This window comes from Bufo gargarizans, chromosome 6 (assembly GCF_014858855.1).
Source record: "Bufo gargarizans isolate SCDJY-AF-19 chromosome 6, ASM1485885v1, whole genome shotgun sequence".
Lineage (NCBI taxonomy): Eukaryota > Metazoa > Chordata > Amphibia > Anura > Bufonidae > Bufo > Bufo gargarizans.
In genome coordinates this window covers 51,502,105-51,520,997 of record NC_058085.1, presented here as the reverse complement: position 1 = coordinate 51,520,997, position 18,893 = coordinate 51,502,105, and the positions used below count along the sequence as shown (strand labels likewise).

At 43.1% G+C, this 18,893-nt stretch overlaps 1 protein-coding gene across 1 annotated transcript; it reads left to right on the top strand.

The window, feature by feature from the left end:
- The first annotated feature begins 511 nt into the window (after positions 1 to 511).
- On the top strand, positions 512 to 16,931 carry TSPAN10 (tetraspanin 10). The gene is made up of 3 exons (XM_044300015.1): positions 512 to 638; positions 15,095 to 15,690; positions 16,611 to 16,931. Exons 1-3 carry the CDS (start codon positions 537 to 539, stop codon positions 16,915 to 16,917), a joined length of 1,005 nt encoding a protein of 334 aa, XP_044155950.1. The 5' UTR covers positions 512 to 536; the 3' UTR covers positions 16,918 to 16,931.
- The last annotated feature ends 1,962 nt before the right edge of the window (positions 16,932 to 18,893 follow it).

Below are 18,893 nucleotides of genomic sequence, written 5' to 3'. Positions count from 1 at the left end.
TTCTGTCTCTATTGAAGTCAATGGAACTCATTTATTAAGACTTAACCAACCAATCAGAGCTCACCTTTCAGTTTTTCAGAACACTTTAAGAAATGAAACGTGAGCTCTGATTGGTTGCCATGGGCAACTAAGACAGTTTTCCTGTTAGTTTTGATTAATGAGGCCCAATATAGCAGGAACCGGGCCCCGGGCTACCTATTGGTGGAAATTGATTAAACTGGTTAAAGGAAAACTGATTTAGTTGCCGATAGCAACCAATCAGATTTCACCATTCATTTTCCGAAGGAGCTCTGAAAAATTAAAGGTCAAATCTGATTGGTTGCTATGGGCAGCTAAGCCAGTTTTTCTTTATACCAGTTTTGATAAACTTCCCCCACTGAGTTTCTCCAGCGTAGATGGGGTTAAATAAAAGAGGTTAAATCAAGCTGCACTGGGAGACATGGTGCCTCACATGATAGGAGGCTGACCGCCCGTCTCCTGATTAACTTACTGGGGGATGGGATACGTTTCTGGAGTCCACATTTCTCCTCGTGAAGATGGGCACAAGCATGTATCGCCTGCTCCGCAAACTGTGTCCCTTCTCCATTCTGTGGAGAAACCCTGAGAAACCTGAGGAATCCAGGAGCTTGTTACCCAAGGTGATCATTCATTAGAATCTATGTGAGCGGTAACTGATTGCCAATGTCTGCGTACATGTGGGGGGTTGTAGTCTGGTTTTGCTCCAAAAATCCAGTTTGCAATATGGAATCGGATCATAAAATGTTCTGCAACTTTCTAATATACTTTTGTCCCCAAGTAGATAGAATATATACCGTATTTTATTGATTTATTTCATTTTTGTTATTCAATAATATAATACAAAATATGAAATTTCACACCAAACATAATATATCATATTTTCTACCCACCAAACCCCACCAAAAAAAAAATCCAATTATTGTGCATCATTGTTTAACCAGCGATTCCAGAGTTTGAAAAACAAAAACCCTTTTTACCCCTATTATCGTATATTATTTTCTCCATCCTAATAATGGGGTCCACCGCCCTCCTCCACTCTATCACAGGAGGGGGGGGGGTCTTTGTTAATCCATCTTCTTATAATAAGGAGACTTGCTTGAAACAATAATTTCCAAAGTATTTATTTATCTAATTTTGCGATCCGCAGATGCATCATACCTCCTAATATACAAGCCAGTGGATCTCCCTCTATTTGTACTCCAAAAGTTTTTTTTTTTATAATAAGCAATATCTCAGACCGATATCGGAACAATTTTGGACATCTCCATACCAAATGAAAAAGGCCTGCTTGCTCCCCACCAATCATCTGTGGGCTTTATATCCATCTTTTTGAGTAATATATAGGAGATCGATATAGCCTGTGGATAAGGGTGCTTTCACACTTGCGTTGTTTGATTCTGGCAGGCAGTTCCGTTGCCTGAACTGTATGCAAACGCATGTCATTTTTTATGCCTAATCAGTCAGAAAAATGCATTGCAATACCGGATCCGTTTTTCCGGTGTCATCAGGCAAAAGGGATCCGGTATTCATTTTTTTCCCCCCACATTTTTAAAGGTCTGCGCATGCGCATTCAGTTTTTTGGGCCGGAAATAAAACCACAGCATGCTGCGGTATTATCTCCGTCCTGAAAAGTCAAAAAGAACTAAACTGAAGACATCCTGATACGTCCTGAACGTATTCCTCTCCATTCAGAATGCATGGGGATAAAACTGATCAGTTCTCTTCCGGTATTGAGCCCCTAGGACGGAACTCTAGGCCGGAAAAGAAAACCGCTAGTGTGAAAGTGCCCGGAAAAAATAATTGAGAAACCCCATGTGATGCCCTTATTGAGACTATAGATCTGTTCTTTGATACATCCTCCCACTGTTCCTCTAATATCCCATCAATATCTTTTTTTCCATTTCTCTTTTGCCACTATGATAATTTCACTTTGTTTAATTTTTAATAATAACCAATATCTTCTTGAAACAGAACCTTTAAACTTTCCATTATCAAGAAGTTGATTATTGATCTCCATAGGGGCCTCTTTATAATTCTGGGAGTCTGCTAGTGATGAATTAATTGCTTCTCTCAACTGTAAATATCTGAAAAATTCTCTATTCGGAATCCCCCTTTTTTTTTTTTTTTTTTTTTTTTTAAGTGTTTCAAAATCTTTTAATAAATCCCCGTGAAACAATTGAACCAACAAACGAATACCTTTTTATTTTCCCAATTTACAGAGTGTTTAATATTCTGTATTTCTCGCAAATTATTATTATTCCATATTGGAGTGATCTGTATATCCTTTAATATCCTTAATTCTTTTTTATCGCTCTCTAAACGTGATCTATTCATTTAAAAATATAATGATCACCATTTTATATTCCCGATTCTAATACCTCCATCATCTTAAGTTGATTATTCTTCCAACCCAATTTCTTTAACCCCTTAACGCAAAACGCCATGCATGTACGGTGGGGGATGCATTGCCAGAATGCATTTTGCTGTACATGCACGGTGGGCAGATCGAGCGGTGCGCGCCCGATCACTGCAGGGGTCTGTCAGTCCCTGGTAGCCGGGCCCCTGCTGTATCCGCCGACATCGCGGTTTACAGCGATGCCGGCGGGTTAACCCCTTCTTTGTCGCAGTCCGCACTGACCACAACATAGAAGTTGTTTCCGGCGGGTAAGGGAGCGCATCAAGGCCCCGCACTGCTGTGGCGGGGACTCGATATGTCAGAAGGCAGCCTGGTGCCGTGCAGAGGCTGCCCAATGCCATGCATGGGATCGGGACCTGCCTTCTACGGGTGCCTAGGAGATCCAGCCTCAGGCTGGGTCTCCTAGGCAACCTGTTGGTGTATGAGTCATACACTAACAGGCAATGCATTACAATACAGATGTATTGTAATGCATTGTAAAGGGGATAAGACCCCCAAAAGTTGAAGTCCCAGAGTGGGACAGAAATAAAGTTGTAAAAAAAAGTTTCAAGTTAAAAAAAGAAGAAAAACGCCCCTTTCCCCTGATTTTATAATACAAAAATAGAAAAACAAAAAGGAAAAATGCACATATTAGGTATCGCCGCGTCCGTAACGACCGGCTCTATAAATATATCACATGATCCACCCCATCTGATAGACACCATAAAAAATAAAAACTGTGTCAAAAAAAGCTATTTTTGTCACATTACATCACTAAAAGTGCAACACCAAGCGATCAAAAAGGCGTAAGCCCCCAAAAATAGTACCAATCTAACCGTCACCTCATCCCGCAAAAATTGAGCCCCTAAACTTTGGCTCTGACTATGGAGACAGTAAAACATGATTTTTTTCTTTGTTTCAAAAATGCTTTTATTGTGTTAAATGTAAAAAAAATTCTACATATTGGGTATCGGCGCGTCCTTAACAGCCTGGTCTATAAAAATACCACATGGTCAAACCCCTCAGGTAAACACCATAAAAAAAAAATGTTTAACCTTACATCACAAAAAGTGTAATAGCAAGCGATCAAAAAGTCAAACAGTCATCTCATACTGCAAAAATGATACCCTACCTAAGAGAATTGCCCCAAAAACAAAACAAAAACTATGGCTCTCAGACTATGGTGACACCAAAATATTATTTATAAATTTTTTATTTAAAAATATTAGTGTAACATAGTCTGTAGCAAACTCCTCTATAAAATATCACATGATTTAACCCCTCACGTGAACACCATAAAAAATAGTGCCAAAAAAAACATTTGTCACCTTACATTACAAAAAGTGTAATAGCAAGCGATCAAAAAGTCATATGCAACCCAAAATTGTACCAATCGAATCGTCATCTCATACCGCAAAAATGAAACCCTATGTAAGAGAATCGCTCAAAAAATAAAAAATAAACTGTCTTTCAGAATATGGAGACACCAAAAAAATCTTTATTTTCAAAAATGCTTTATTATGTAAAACTGAAACAAACAACCCAAAAAAAGTATCAGTAGTTATATTTGGTACAACCTGTTACCTGGCTCATGATCTAACCTTGTAACGTTGTAAATAACAAAACCTAAAAACAGTGCCAAAACAGCTATTTTTTGTTACCTTGCCTCACAAAAAGTGTAATATAGAGCAACCAAAAATGATCTGTACCCTAAAATAGTACCAACAAAACTGCCACCTTATCCCGTAGTTTCGAAAATGGGGTCACTTTTTTGTAGTTAATACTCTAGGGGGGCATCAGGGGGTCTTCAAATGTGACATGGCAAGTTAAAATTATCCCAGTGAAATCTGCCCTTTAAAAACCATATGGCGTTCCTTTCCTTCTGCGCCCTACCGTGTGCCCATACAGCAGTTTGACCACGTATGGGGTGTTTCTGTAAACTACAGAATCGGGGCAATAAATAGTGAATTTAGTTTAGCTGTTAACCCTGGCTTTGTTTGTGGACAAAAATGATTACAATCTGCCAACAAAAAGTGAAATTCTGAAAATTCATCTCCATTTTCCATTAATTCTTGTGGAACACATAAAGGGTTAACAAAGTTTTTAAAATCAGTTTTGAATACCTTGAGGGGTGTCGTTTCTAAAATGGGGTGACTTTTTTTTGGAGTTTCTACTCTAGGGGTGCATCAGGGGGGCTTCATATGGGACATGGTGTCAAAAAACCAGTCCATCAAAATCTGCCTTCCAAAAACCATATGGCATTCCTTTCCTTCTGTGCCCTGCCGTGTGCCCGTACAGCAGTTTATGACCACATATGGGGTGTTTCTGTAAACTACAGAATCAGGGCAATAAATATTGAGTTTTGTTTGGCTGTTTACCCTTGCTTTGTTAGTGGGGAAAAAAAGGATTAAAATGGAAAATATGCCAAAAAAAGTGAAATTCTGAAATTTCAAATCCATTTTCAATTCTTCTGGAACACCTAAAGGGTTAACAACGTTTGTAAAAATCAGTTTTTACTACCTTGAGGAGTGTAGTTTCTAAAATGGGGTCATTTTTGGGTGGTTTCTATTATGTAAGCCTCACAAAGTGACTTCAGACCTGAACTGGTCCTTAAAGTGGGTTTTGGAAATTTTCTGAAAAATTTCAAGATTTGCTTCTAAAGCCTTCTAACATCTCCAAAAAATAAAATGGCATTCACAAAATGATCCAAACATGAAGTATACATATGAGAAATGTAAAGTAATAACTATTATATGAGGTATCACTATCTGTTTTAAAATCAGAGAAATTGAAATTTGGAAAGTTGCGAATTTTTCTAAATTTTTGGTAAATTTGGTATTTATTTTATAAATAAAAATGAAATATTTTGATTAAAATTTACCACGGTCATGAAGTACAATATATCACGAGAAAACAATATCAGAATGGCTTGGATAAGTAAAAGCGTTTTAAAGTGATCACCACATAGTGAAACATGTCAGATATGCAAAAATAAGTCTGGTCCTTAAGGTGAAAAATGGCCCGGTCCTTAAGGGGTTTAAGGGAACCTGTCACCTCCAAAAAACGCATATAAAACCGCCAGCATTACCTTGTAGTAGCCCCCAGTCTGTTCATAATCATATGTTTTGATCAGGTAGTCTAATGCTCAATAGCTTAAAAAAAACTATATTTTAAGCACCATCAGCGCTATCTTGCCGTCAGCTTGAAGTCAAGGGGGCAGTGGCTTCCTTGCTTCAAGGTAAGCATGCCCCCTAACCGTCACCTCTCTTGTTTGATTGACAGCCAGAAGTCTCACGCATGCCTGGTTTGGCGCAATCCCGTCTGTAGCTGCCGCTGTTAGCTGGCTTCCAGCGACGCACCACGCACGTGTGAGACTTCTGCAATCCCGGCCGAATTTTAGGCAGTCAATCAAACAAGATAGGGGACGTTTAGGGGGCATGCTTACCTTGACTTGAAGCAAGGAAGCCGCTGCACCCTTGACTTCAAGCTGACCGGCAAGATGGCGCTTAAAATATATATATATATATATTAAAGCCATTGAGTATCAGACTACTGGATCAAACATTTGATTATGAACAGACTGGGGGCTACTACAAGGGGGCTGGCAGTTTTATATGCGTTTTTGAGGTCACAGGTTCCCTTTAAGTGCCAAGACAGAATAGGTGACATATTACCCACTAGGGGCGTTGCTAGGGTTTGAAGACATCCGGGGCATGAGCCCCCGTGAACCACACTCCATGAAGCCACGCTCTCATTGCCATGGGGTGGGGGGGGGGGGGGGCTTCAAAGTAGTTATTAACACCTTTCAGCGGTCCCCTTTATCAGTGAATGGGGGACTGCTGAAAGTGGTTAATAACTACAGTGAAGGGCCTAGCCATCTAGGCAACCCCACAGATTATCCTAACCTATGGTCAGCCTAATTTAAAATTGATCCAAACCCCCCCCCCCCCCAACTATAAACTAATCACAGATTGTGCTGCTGGGATGCCAGAATCCGTTGTAATCTGTAAAGGAACCCATCAACAAGTGTAGGAAGTTGCAACCCATCAACCCCCCATGTACGTGATCCCGCGAGACCAGCCGCGGGAGGTCTCGGGTCTCGCAGGATCACGCACTGCAGAACTTCAGTCACTTCGGTCCGCAATTCTGTTCTGAACTCATGCCCGTGCAGCCTGCAAGTAGCGGAACAAGTACAAGGGGGGTTGGGGGATGATCTGGGGGAGGAATAGCCTAATAAAAATCCCACCAGCCTAAACATTCGGGGCACTGGACAAAACATCCGGTGCTCCAGCCCCGAATGTTTTGACCTAATGACGCCCCTGTTTGACCTAAGAAACCAACTGTAAAAGACAGGGGTGGAACAGCTTTCGCACAGCCAAACAAGTAACGACGGCCGTTTCGCGCTCTCGCACTTCCTCAGGCCACTGACATCATCACGCCATTGCGTGCTTCATTTATGCGTCGCTCAGCGGGATTGTTATGGTAACACATAACGCTATCCCGTCCAGACATATTTTTAAAAACCTACAACCAAATGGACCCCACGTACATGGACAAATACTTCATAACAACTATAGAAACACCCTTAAATCATTTTTGTCATTCAGGCTGGGGGCCCGTTGCTCTTGAGCTGATAATCCACCTTGGTTCCTTCTGCAGCAGTAAGCGGTGTCTATCACCCCCTTGTGGGGGATTGGGGACAAATTCGATATCTGCAAGGATCCCCTCAATGTGCCTCCCTCGTGTGCTCGATTAATCTGGGGCATCCTTTTCCTGATTTAATAGAATGAACATGTTCCCTAATCATACATGCACCTAATTGTCTTTCCTATATAGAAATGGCCACACCGGCACATCACCAAATACACCACATAGGTGCTCCTACATGTTATCAAATTTGTTACCTTGTGATAAATTAAGGACCTTGCTCTGGGCATTATACTTACAAAAAGTGCAGTTCCCACACCTAAAATTGTCCTTAGGTCTTTGGTCTTGCAGCCAATTACTGTTTCTTCTACATATCGGCTTCTCACCAATCTATCCTTCATGGTATGGCTCCTTCTGAATGTCACTAATGGTTTATTCTTCATGCACTCCATTAGACTGCTATAGTTTTTTAGGATGTCCCAACTATTGTATATTGCCCTCTGTATGGTATCCGCCATAGGGACGCAAATGAAAATATGAGTGAGAAGTTTGATGGAGGGGTTAAGTCCACTTTTTGTTCCCCCCTTGTCTGCTGGGGGAAGTATTGACATTTTTCACCACAAGAGGGGCAATGTGGTCTTGATGACTAGGGAGTACTATGTCACATTTGAGAGATGATCGCGCGTACAAGACACTATCTATAGACCCCATAATAGATATACAGAACCAACTTAGGAACTTATTCCATAAATATGTGATGAAAGAGTTTCTCTCCAGTTGCATGGCAGAGAAACGCATACCCTTAACCCCTACTAAACCATCTTGGTAATTTTTGCCCGAGATCCATAAGTCGCTGAGCCAACCCCCTGGCTGCCCCATTTGTGGCGGGGATCGGCTCGGTGACTGAGCCATTATCTAGGTATGTTGATTGGCTATTGACACCAATTTTGAGCAGTGCTCCAGCCTATTTACGCGACACAAATGACTTCCTCTTGGTACTGAAAGACTTTCACTGGCAAGAGGGCTTTAGTCTGGTGTCTTTGGATGTGGAAAACCTGGATACCCGGATACCACATGGGGCGGGTATAACAGCTGTCATTGATATCCTAGGCCAGTGATGGCGAACCTTTTTAGAGAGCGAGTGCCCAAACCGCAACCCCCCTTATTTATCGCAAAGTGCCAACGCGGCAAGTTAACCTGAATCCTACAGTCCAATATAGTATATCTTTCATGTACTTTATCATGTAGTAGCTATAATAGTCTGTCTACATTCAGTGCGCTGCCTGTGCTGTTCATGGTGCGTCCTGCGCTGATGAATGGCAGGAAAGGTCTAAGGCATATTGGTACACTCAGACTTTTTCCAGGGTGTGGGTGCCCACAGAGAGGGCTCCGAGTGCCACCTCTGGCACCCGTGCCATAGGTTCGCCACCACTGTCCTAGGCAATACGAGCAAGAGTGGTCTCTTTAGCGAATTTATTAGAGAAGCTTTAGGTTTTATCTTGACCAATAATACATTTAGATTTGGGGATCAGTTATATAGGTACTGCCATGGGGACCCCCTGTGTCCTGTATGTTTGCCAACATCTATTTAGCTAGGTTTGAGGACAGATTTATATTTTCTACCAACAACTCGTATTTGTGCTACACTCAATTATTTTTGCGATATGTGGACAACATTTTCATAGTCTGGTCAGGAACCGAATCCCAGTATTTAGAATTTGTGACATACTTTAATGAAACAAATTATATGAATATGAAATTTACTTTAACTTTGGGGGTTCGGCCCTGGAGTTTTTGGATGTGGCTGTTGTGGTGAGAGGCAATGAGTTGGTCACGGAGGGCTATCGTAAGCCCACGGCGACCAACTCCTTGCTGCACTACGACAGCTTCCACCCTTACAGTGTGAAAAAATCTGGATTAATAGTACTGAGGAGGGATATAAGACACAAGCCCTAGAATTAAAAGAACGACTCCTAGATAAAGGATACCCCAATGAGGCCCTTGATACAGCTATGAGGAAAGCGGGGGAGTTCTTCCAACGAGACTTTTTGGCAGGGGAAAAAAAAGGAGAGGGACCAGGCAGGATGATCAAAAGAGGTTTGTGTTCTTTTAAGTATAGCCCTATGGCGGATACCATACAGAGGGCGATATACAATAGTTGGGTCATCCTAAAAAACTATAGCAGTCTAATGGAGTGCACGAAGGACAAACCATTAGTGACATTCAGAAGGAGCCATACCATGAAGGATAGATTGGTGAGAAGCCGATATGTAGAAGAAACAGTAATTGGCTGCAAGACTAGAGACCTAAGGCCCCTTTCACACAGGCGAGTTTTCCGTGCGGGTGCGATGCGTGCGGTGAACGCATTGCACCCGCACTGAATCCTGACCCATTCATTTCTATGGGGCTGTGCACACGAGCGGTGATTTTCACGCATCACTTGTGCGTTGCGTGAAAATCGCAGCATGCTCCTTTGTGCGTTTTTCACGTAACGCAGGCCCTATAGAAATGAATGGGGTTGCGTGAAAATCGCATGCATCCGCAAGCAAGTGCGGATGCGGTGCGATTTTCACGCATGGGTTCTAGGTGACAGTCTATTCACTGTATTATTTTCCCTTATAACATGGTTATAAGGGAAAATAATAGCATTCTGAATACAGAATGCTTAGTATAATAGTGCTGGAAGGGTTAAAAATAATAAAAAAGTTAACTCACCTTCTCCTCTTGTTAGCGTAGAGGCCGGTCTGTTCTTTAGCTGTGGGCTGAAGGACCTGTGGTGATGTCAGATCACATGCTCCATCACCATGGTGATGGACCATGTGATTGGAGCATGTGATCTGACATCACCTCAGGTCATTCAGTCCACAGCTAAAGAACAGACCGGAATCTACGCGAACAAGAGGAGAAGGTGAGTTAACTTTTTTATTATTTTTAACCCCTCCAGCACTATTAAACTAAGCATTCTGTATTCAGAATGCTATTATTTTCCCTTATAACCATGTTATAAGGGAAAATAATACAATCTTCAGAACATCAATCCCAAGCCCGAACTTCTGTGAAGAAGTTCGGGTCTGGGTACCAAACATGCGCGATTTTTCTCGCGCGAGTGCAAAACGCATGACAATGTTTTGCACTCGCGCATTTTCCCGCAACGCACCCGCCTCTTATCCGGGCAAAAAACATGACGCCCGTGTGAAAGAGGCCTAAGGGAAAATTTAGAACTGCACTTTTTGTAAGTATAATGCCCAGAGCAGGGTCCTTAATTTTGGGGGGATTTATCACAAGGTAACAAGTTTTATAACATGTAGGAGCACCTACAGGTCCTTCTAAAAAAATTAGCATATTGTGATAAAGTTCATTATTTTCTGTAATGTACTGATAAACATTAGACTTTCATATATTTTAGATTCATTACACACAACTGAAGTAGTTCAAGCCTTTTATTGTTTTAATATTGATGATTTTGGCATACAGCTCATGAAAACCCAAATTTCCTATCTAAAAAAATTAGCATATTTCATCCGACCAATAAAAGAAAAGTGTTTTTAATACAAAAAAAGTCAACCTTCAAATAATTATGTTCAGTTATGCACTCAATACTTGGTTGGGAATCCTTTTGCAGAAATGGCTGCTTCAATATGGCGTGGCATGGAGGCAATCAGCCCGTGGCACTGCTGAGGTGTTATGGAGGCCCAGGAGGCTTCGGGGCCTTAAGCTCATCCAGAGTGTTGGGTCTTGCGTCTCAACTTTCTCTTCCCAATATCCCACAGATTCTCTATGGGGTTCAGGTCCGGAGAGTTGGCAGGCCAATTGAGCACAGTAATACCATGGTCAGTAAACCATTTACCAGTGGTTTTGGCACTGTGAGCAGGTGCCAGGTCGTGCTGAAAAATGAAATCTTCATCTCCATAAAGCTTTTCAGCAGATGGAAGCATGAAGTGCTCCAAAATCTCCTGATAGCGGCTGCATTGACCCTGCCCTTGATAAAACACAGTGGACCAGCACCAGCAGCTGACATGGCACCCCAGACCATCACTGACTGTGGGTACTTGACACTGGACTTCAGGCAATTTGGCATTTTCCTCTCCCCAGTCTTCCTCCAGACTCTGGCACCTTGATTTCCGAATGACATGCAACAGTCCAGTGCTGCTTCTCTGTAGCCCAGGTCAGGCACTTCTGCCGCTATTTCTGGTTCAAAAGTGGCTTGACCTGGGGAATGCGGCACCTGTAGCCCATTTCCTGCACACGCCTGTACACGGTGGCTCTGGATGTTTCTACTCCAGACTCAGTCCACTGCTTCCGCAGGTCCCCCAAGGTCTGGAATCGGTCCTTCTCCACAATCTTCCTCAGGGTCCGGTCACCTCTTCTCGTTGTGCAGCGTTTTCTGCCACACTTTTTCCTTCCCACAGACTTCCCACTGAGGTGCCTTGATACAGCACTCTGGGAACAGCCTATTCGTTCAGAAATTTCTTTCTGTCTTACCCTCCTGCTTGAGGGTGTCGATGATGGCCTTCTGGACAGCAGTCAGGTCGGCAGTCTTACCCATGATTGCGGTTTTGAGTAATGAACCAGGCTGGGAGTTTTTAAAAGCCTCAGGAATCTTTTGCAGGTGTTTAGAGTTAATTAGTTGATTCAGATGATTAGGTTAATAGCTCGTTTAGAGAACCTTTTCATGATATGCTAATTTTTTGAGATAGGAATTTTGGGTTTTCATGAGCTGTATGCCAAAATCATCAATATTAAAACAATAAAAGGCTTGAACTACTTCAGTTGGTGTGTAATGAATCTAAAATATATGAAAGTCTAATGTTTAGCAGTACATAACAGAAAATAATGAACTTTATCACAATATGCTAATTTTTTAGAAGGACCTGTATGTGGTGTATTTGGTGATGTGCCGGTGCGGCCGTTTCTATATAGGAAAGACAATAAGGTGCATGGGAACATTTTAATTCTATTAAAGAGGTATTCCCATCTCAGACAATGGGCATATCGCTAGGATATGTCCCCATTGTCTGATAGGTGTGGGTCCCACCTACAACGAGAACGGAGCGGGGAGAGCTGTGGGTTGAGCACCCCGGGTTTCCTGGGGTCCGTCCACCACCTAGAGCTGCTCCCATACAAGTGATTAGGAGTGCACCACGCACGAGTAGCCCCTGCTCCTATAAATTTCTATGGGGCAGACGGAAATAGCCGAGCCCATAGAAATGAATGGAGGGTGCCTGCGCGTGCGCAGTGCGCCCTCCGTTTATTTCCCTGCTCCGTTCTCATTGTAGGTGCGGGTCCCAGAGGTGGGATCGGCATCAATCAGACAATGGGGGCATATCCTAGCGATATGCCCCCATTGTCTGAGATGGCAAAATCACTTTAAATATGCAAAAGGATACCGCAGAAATAATAGAGCACATGAGGGAGGCACATGGAGGGGACCATGACAATCCCGCTGAGCAACACCTAAATGAAGCACGCAATAGCGTGATGATGTCAGTGGCCCGAGGAAGCGCGACACGGCTGTCGTTACAAACAGCTGTCGAGTGCGAAACGGCTTGTTTGGCTGCGTGAAAGCTCTTCCACCCCTGCCTTTTACTGTCGGTGTCTTTGGAGGAAATAAAGGAATCTATTTTTTTATATTGGTGAGTGTCGCCTACTACATTCTATCTACTACTTGTGGACTGTACATTAAGTTTTGGCTTCAGCACCATCGTATTACTGACACGGAGCTACGAGGACGCCTGTAAACAGTCGCAGCGCGACACCATTCAGCATCATTATAAAAAATGTTGCCGTGTAGCCCTAGCCTAAAGCTTAGGCATATATGGCTTTGTAAATGAGCGCTGGTACACTGTAACGAGCCCTGCTCCTGTGTCAGTTGAATAAGACTAGTAAAGGTTTTCAGTCTCCAGATATAAACAGGAAGGTTTCAATTCATTTATGTAAGGCCTCATGCACACGACTGTAGGCGGCCCTCAAACAGCGGGTCCGCAATACATAGGCACCAGCCGTGTGAGCACTGTATCACGGATATGGAAGATGCGGTGCAGAACTAGGGTTGCCACCCAGCCAGTATCTCACCGACGAGGTCGTTATTTTAGTGGCTGGTGTCGGTAATTATTATTTTTTTTCTACTGGCAATTATATTGCCAATATTTTTCTATATGGACTATTACTAATGAGCGCTTCCACTGTGGAGCACTCATTGGTGCAGCCTTTACCTCCCCCGCCATTTGTGTTAAAAAAAATAAAAAATAAAAATGACCTCCATTTGCTTGCGCTGCGGGGAACACTTGCTGCTGACTGGAGGACAGGATCTGCGAGACTTCATCACTCTGAAGCGCAGGTCCTGTCCTGAGCTTCCAGTCAGCAGCCAGTGTAAGCTAGGGCGCGAGCAAACTGAGGAGTTGATTTATTTTTATTTTTTGCAGAAGCAGAGAAGGGGGAACTAATGGGGGCATTACTCTTACTGGGGGGCACTAATGGGCAGAGATACTTATTGGGGGCATTTATTCTTACTGGGGGGCACTAATGGGGGCTTTATTCTTACTGGGGGCACTAATGGGGGCTTTATTCTTACTGGGGGCACTAATGGGGGCTTTATTCTTATTGGGCAGCACTAATGGGGGCTTTATTCTTACTGGGGGACACTAATGGGGGCTTTATTCTTACTGGGGAACACTAAGGGGGGCTTTATTCTTATTGGGCAGCACTAATGGGACATTACTATTATTGGGGCGTGCTAATGGAAGGGCATTAATATTATTGGGGGACACTAATGGGGGCATTAATGCTGAGTGGCACTAATGGAGGCATTAATATTACTGGGGGTCATTAATGGAGGCATTAAAATTATTGGGAGCCTCAGTATGACAGCAACTGTGTTAAACCGTGCCCCTCACCCCCCCAAACACCCCCTTTGGGGTGTGGCTTAACTTGGCCCGGTATTTTTGGTTTGGAAAGGTGGAAACCCTATGCAGAGCGGATGCACAGATCGAAAGCCCATGGAGGCACTATGGAGTGCTTCAGTGGGTTTTCTGTACCTGCCTCCGCACGGCAAAAAAGTGTGCATGCACTACTTTTTGCGGTGCGACCCGTCGGATGCGGATTGCGGACCCCATCTAAGTGAATGGGTCCAAGTCCGCAGACGGTGGGTGCCTGTGCATTTGGACCGCAATTTGCGGTCCGCACCACGGGTACAGCCGGCATACAGTCGTGTGCGTGAGGCCTAAGGTTTTATTCACATGTCACGCAACTCTGGAGAAACTGCGGTAGCTTTGTGATGTCATGAAAAGGGGCACCCAGTTTGCGTCTTTATACAGCGAGGCCCTATGGGTGATGTCGCTGTATGGCCTCTGTCAGACCTATATGGAGGCTTCATGAGTGCAGTTCCTGGAAATATATGGCCTCTGTTGATGTACGCCATATCGGGCTGGACTGTGATGTGGGACCTGTGCGGTCACATAGGTTACGTGGCCCATCTGTAATGAAGGGGAATCTAGTGCCGCCCCCACCATGCGGGACCACACAACACCACCACATAGTTGCCAACTGTCCCTGATTTTCACAGACTGTCCTGGCGAATTCCCACTGTCCCCAGATGAAAATGGGTGGGTTTAACACAAAGCCCCGCCCATAAGTGAAGTTATGTTGCAGGGTGGGCAAGCGCTGTCTGTGGCTGGCAGTGTTATGATGGCAATCCAATATGGCGGGTAGAGGCAAAGACCATGCTTGGCAACGTTGGAGTTGGCAGGCAATGAGTCTGGCGGGCAATGATATAGAGGGCATTGGCAATGGCTGGCAACACTGGCAGCTTTATGAAGGCAATAACTGTGGTTGGATGGGGAACCAGTGTCATGGTGGGAAGCATTGGCAATATAACATCAGGGAATGACTTGCTGGCAGTGAAGTGGAAGGCAGGACAAAGTCAAGGATGTAGGCAATTTTGTAGTTGACAAAATGTGGGGTGGGCAGATGATGACTGTGGTTGGGCACCAATAAGGATCATGACCTCCTCTCATATTTTCAATCCTCTTTCTGCAGGGTGCACAGAACACAAAATATGGCCAGGAATCGGATGAATTCCTATACTACACTCATGATGGTGCTGAAGTAGAGAGCTCTCCATCGTCTAATGATCCAAAAGACTGGCCACCTCCAGGCTATCATCCCGATCCCTTCATACCTATCATAAAATATCTTATGTTCTTCTTCAACTTTATCTTCTTCACATTGGGCTTTGGCCTGCTATGCTTTGGGTTTTGGGGCCTTGCTGACAAGCAGTCCTTGATCGGAGAGAAGATTGGGAATCTGGGTACTGACCCCATGCTGATATTCGTCCTGGTGGGACTGGTTGTGTGCGTTTTGTCCTTCTCAGGATGCGTCGGTTTCATCCGAGAAAACATATGCCTCCTCAAGCTTTTCTCTGCTGGCATTGCCGTGCTGTTGGTTACACAATGTGTTTTGGCCTTGGTGGTCCTTTGTTTTCGTGATCGGATTCAGGATTCAGTGAAGAATACCATGCTGGTAGCCATGAGCAGATATCAAGATGACTCAGACCTTAAGTTTCTATTGGATGAGCTACAACTTGGCATGGAGTGTTGTGGAGTACAGTCCTACCAAGACTGGTCCATAAATCTGTAAGTATTGGCCCAAGTGTATCTAAGAGGAAGTTTTGAGGTACTTGGGTGCCTCTAGCTGGTCATTGATTCCTGGATAACTTTATTTAGGAGGGAAAGCAGACCAGATTGGAGTAGTTGGAGGTGCACCAAAACTGGCAACAGCAAACGTAATTATATCAAAATGTACCAGGAAGCAAAGAGAAACGCAGATTAGGGTCAGGCAGATTTGAGGTAAAGCTTGGCACTGTCCATTAAGCCAAGGGTCTAATAAAGCTGAGTTTGAAGTACAGTGCAGGAGATAAGTCAGACAAGCCAAGACCTTGGCAATGGAGGTCTGGCAGAGCCAGAGACATAGAGAGTAGTAAGACGTGTCAGATCTGGAATACAATATTGTACTGTATCACGTAAGGGGAATACAAAACTCGTTTAAACTTCAAAGGAGAAATCGCCTCACTTTCCTTATTCAATGTCAGCACAGGATTAGCTCTGGTCATCTGCAGTCTCTGCATCCATCATTACTCCAACTACTGTACAGCAATCTTATGTAGGGGGACTATCTCCTTACTTTATAGGAGCTCAACTAAACTGTATGGGGTGTGTATGTCAACAAGCTTGTTGACTGTTTCTAATAAGCAAAATAGTGAGTGCAGCTCTGGAGTATAATACAGGATGTAACTTAGAATCAGTACAGGATAAGTAATGTATGTACAGAGTGACTCCACCAGCAGAATTACGAGTGCAGCTCTGGAGTATAATACAGGATAAGTCATGTATGTACAAAGTTATCAACTTTTGTAGTTGATTATGCTTACTTATATCATGTCAAATTCTGTTCATGGGTGAACCTATGAAGTTTATGAACAACTTCAAAGAGGTTGTCCCATGAAGATGAGCTATTCATACTGACCTTGCAATTTAATGAGTCTCTATTTCCTCAGGTATTTTAACTGCAGTTCTCCTGGCGTCAACTCCTGTGGTGTCCCTTATTCCTGTTGCATCGACCCACTTCAAAATGGTACTGTGCCCAATTCCCAGTGTGGATTCGGAGCCCTAGGCATGAGTGAGGCCATGGCAAGCACCCTGATCTACCTGGGAGGCTGCGTCCCTCAGCTTGTACTTTGGATCAACTTCAGAATTTGGGACATCTTTGTTGGTTACCTCTTGGTGACCGTTGCAGAACTTGTATGTATTATTTGTGCCCAAAGGGTAATGAGAGAAATCAAAATGATAAAATCTCTATATTAAAGTCTATGCTCATTTGGTAATCTTTAGGCATCACTGATTTACCATCCTATTGTTTAAGGGGTAGGTATATGGCTGCCAGTTTTGTCAAAGATGTCAGAATAGTGCAGCTTGCAACAAAATTTTGTGGAGATCCTCTACTGAGGTTGGTTCCTGTCTGACATTTGTAATGGAAGAAATGTTAATGTACTATTAAGGACACTACACCCATCATTTAAATGGAGTGTACACTGCATGAGTGGCTACCTTGGGTCTAAAGTCTGAGGCCTCTTTATTCCTACTGGGGTAATTCCTATGGCGGCGCAGCACTATGAAGTGCCTTTTGTGCTGTGGCATTAGAAGAATTCTGATATCACTGACATTTAGTCTAACTAGACTGTCTATTTCTCTGTAATTCCTCTAGCACCGTTCTATGGAAACAGTAGGTTTAAAGAGCACACCAAATGCTTGAAATAACTTCTTTATTAACTTCAACTTTTTTTCATAAAACGCTGCCGCCTCCGTAGCAGATAGTCCATGTACAAAACACGCGTTGAAAATATATCACAAAATGGCGGTATGCATAAAATGGTGGTTCAACTGTTTAATCTTGTCATTTAACATAAAATGGTGGATATATTTCTCTTGAGTATCTGTACTCTCACTTTAAGTTATTTAAGTACTTTATGATCTCTGAGAGGTGTATCTGAGGTCTAACTAATATTTCGCTTCCTAAATTTAGTCGCAATTTGCAGTATGCAGTTAGCAGTAACTATTTGCAGATTGGTTGAGTATGATCTGGTATGGTTGTATGCAATTTGGATTGCAATATGGAATTTTAATTTGGATTGTGAACTTTGTAGTTTGCAATTGGTGGAACTATTTTGGCCTCTCTGCTTCCATAAAACACAGCTCTTAGTGGAGTGAATATCCGTTCAGCTTCTCTCCTCTCCTGTGTGAGGCTGGCTGTGATTGGTCAAGACTCCTACCCAGCAAGAAACAGTTTCTCTCTGCTTTCTGTTGTTTCTGATGTGTCATTGAGATTACCTTACATTATATAATGAATCTTAAAGGCATATTATCTTTTCTGTTTCTGTGAACACAATATATGACATCCCAAACATGAAGTCACTGTAAATAACTCTGCTTTTGTCTTTAAGACACCAACATAGGAACTGTATTAGGTTATTGGCAGGTCTAGCTGTATAAACATATAAGCTATATTAGCAACCTAGGACAGGTCTTAGCTGGCCAGCTACAATTTCTTTATCTGCATGTATAGCATATCCATAGGTTAGGCTAAGAGGTTAGGTGCAGACCTTTCTCTGGGGTTACTCATCCATCAGGAGTACCAATAAAACAGAACCAAAGAGGCCATTCACTCCTTAGTCCCCAATGTAGACGTTCCTATGTCCTCGTCTCATTCCATAGCGAGCTTTCTCCACTGCCGCCACCGTGAATCTGCATAAGGGTGTCATGGGACACCCATTTTCTGGGACCCTAAACTGTCAGGCTATTATTGTATTGCCTGTGGATGAAAATGCCCTCCATGGGAGTGGGGGCACAGACACCAGTTTGGTAGCTGGCCAGCTAAGACCTGTCCTAGGTTGCTAATATAGCTTATGTTTATACAGCTAGACCTGCCAATAACCTAATACAGTTCCTATGTTTGTGTGTTAAAGACAAAAGCAGAGTTATTTACAGTGACTTTATGTTTGGATGTCATATAACTGTTATATATTGTGTTCGCAGAAAATATAATATGCCTTTAAGATTCATTATATAATGTAAGGTAAGCTCAATGACACAGCAGAAACAACAGAAAGCAGAGAGTTAAACTGTTGTTGCTGGGCAGGAGTCTTGACCAATCCTAGTCAGCCTCACACAGACCAGGAGTTTTGACCAATCACAGCCAGCCTCACACACAGCTTGTGTGGGAAATTCCCCTAGCAGGAGCTGCTGGAATCATTATTCACCAGAGAGAAAAGCTGAACAGACAT

What these genes read in the sequence shown, in the direction of transcription:
- TSPAN10 (XM_044300015.1), top strand. Translation starts at nt 537, where the DNA reads ATGGGCACAAGCATGTATCGCCTGCTCCGCAAACTGTGTCCCTTCTCC. An exon ending in CCAGGAGCTTGTTACCCAAG is followed by an intron (nt 639 to 15,094) that starts GTGATCATTCAT and finishes CTCTTTCTGCAG; the next exon opens with GGTGCACAGAACACAAAATA. An exon ending in CAAGACTGGTCCATAAATCT is followed by an intron (nt 15,691 to 16,610) that starts GTAAGTATTGGC and finishes CTATTTCCTCAG; the next exon opens with GTATTTTAACTGCAGTTCTC.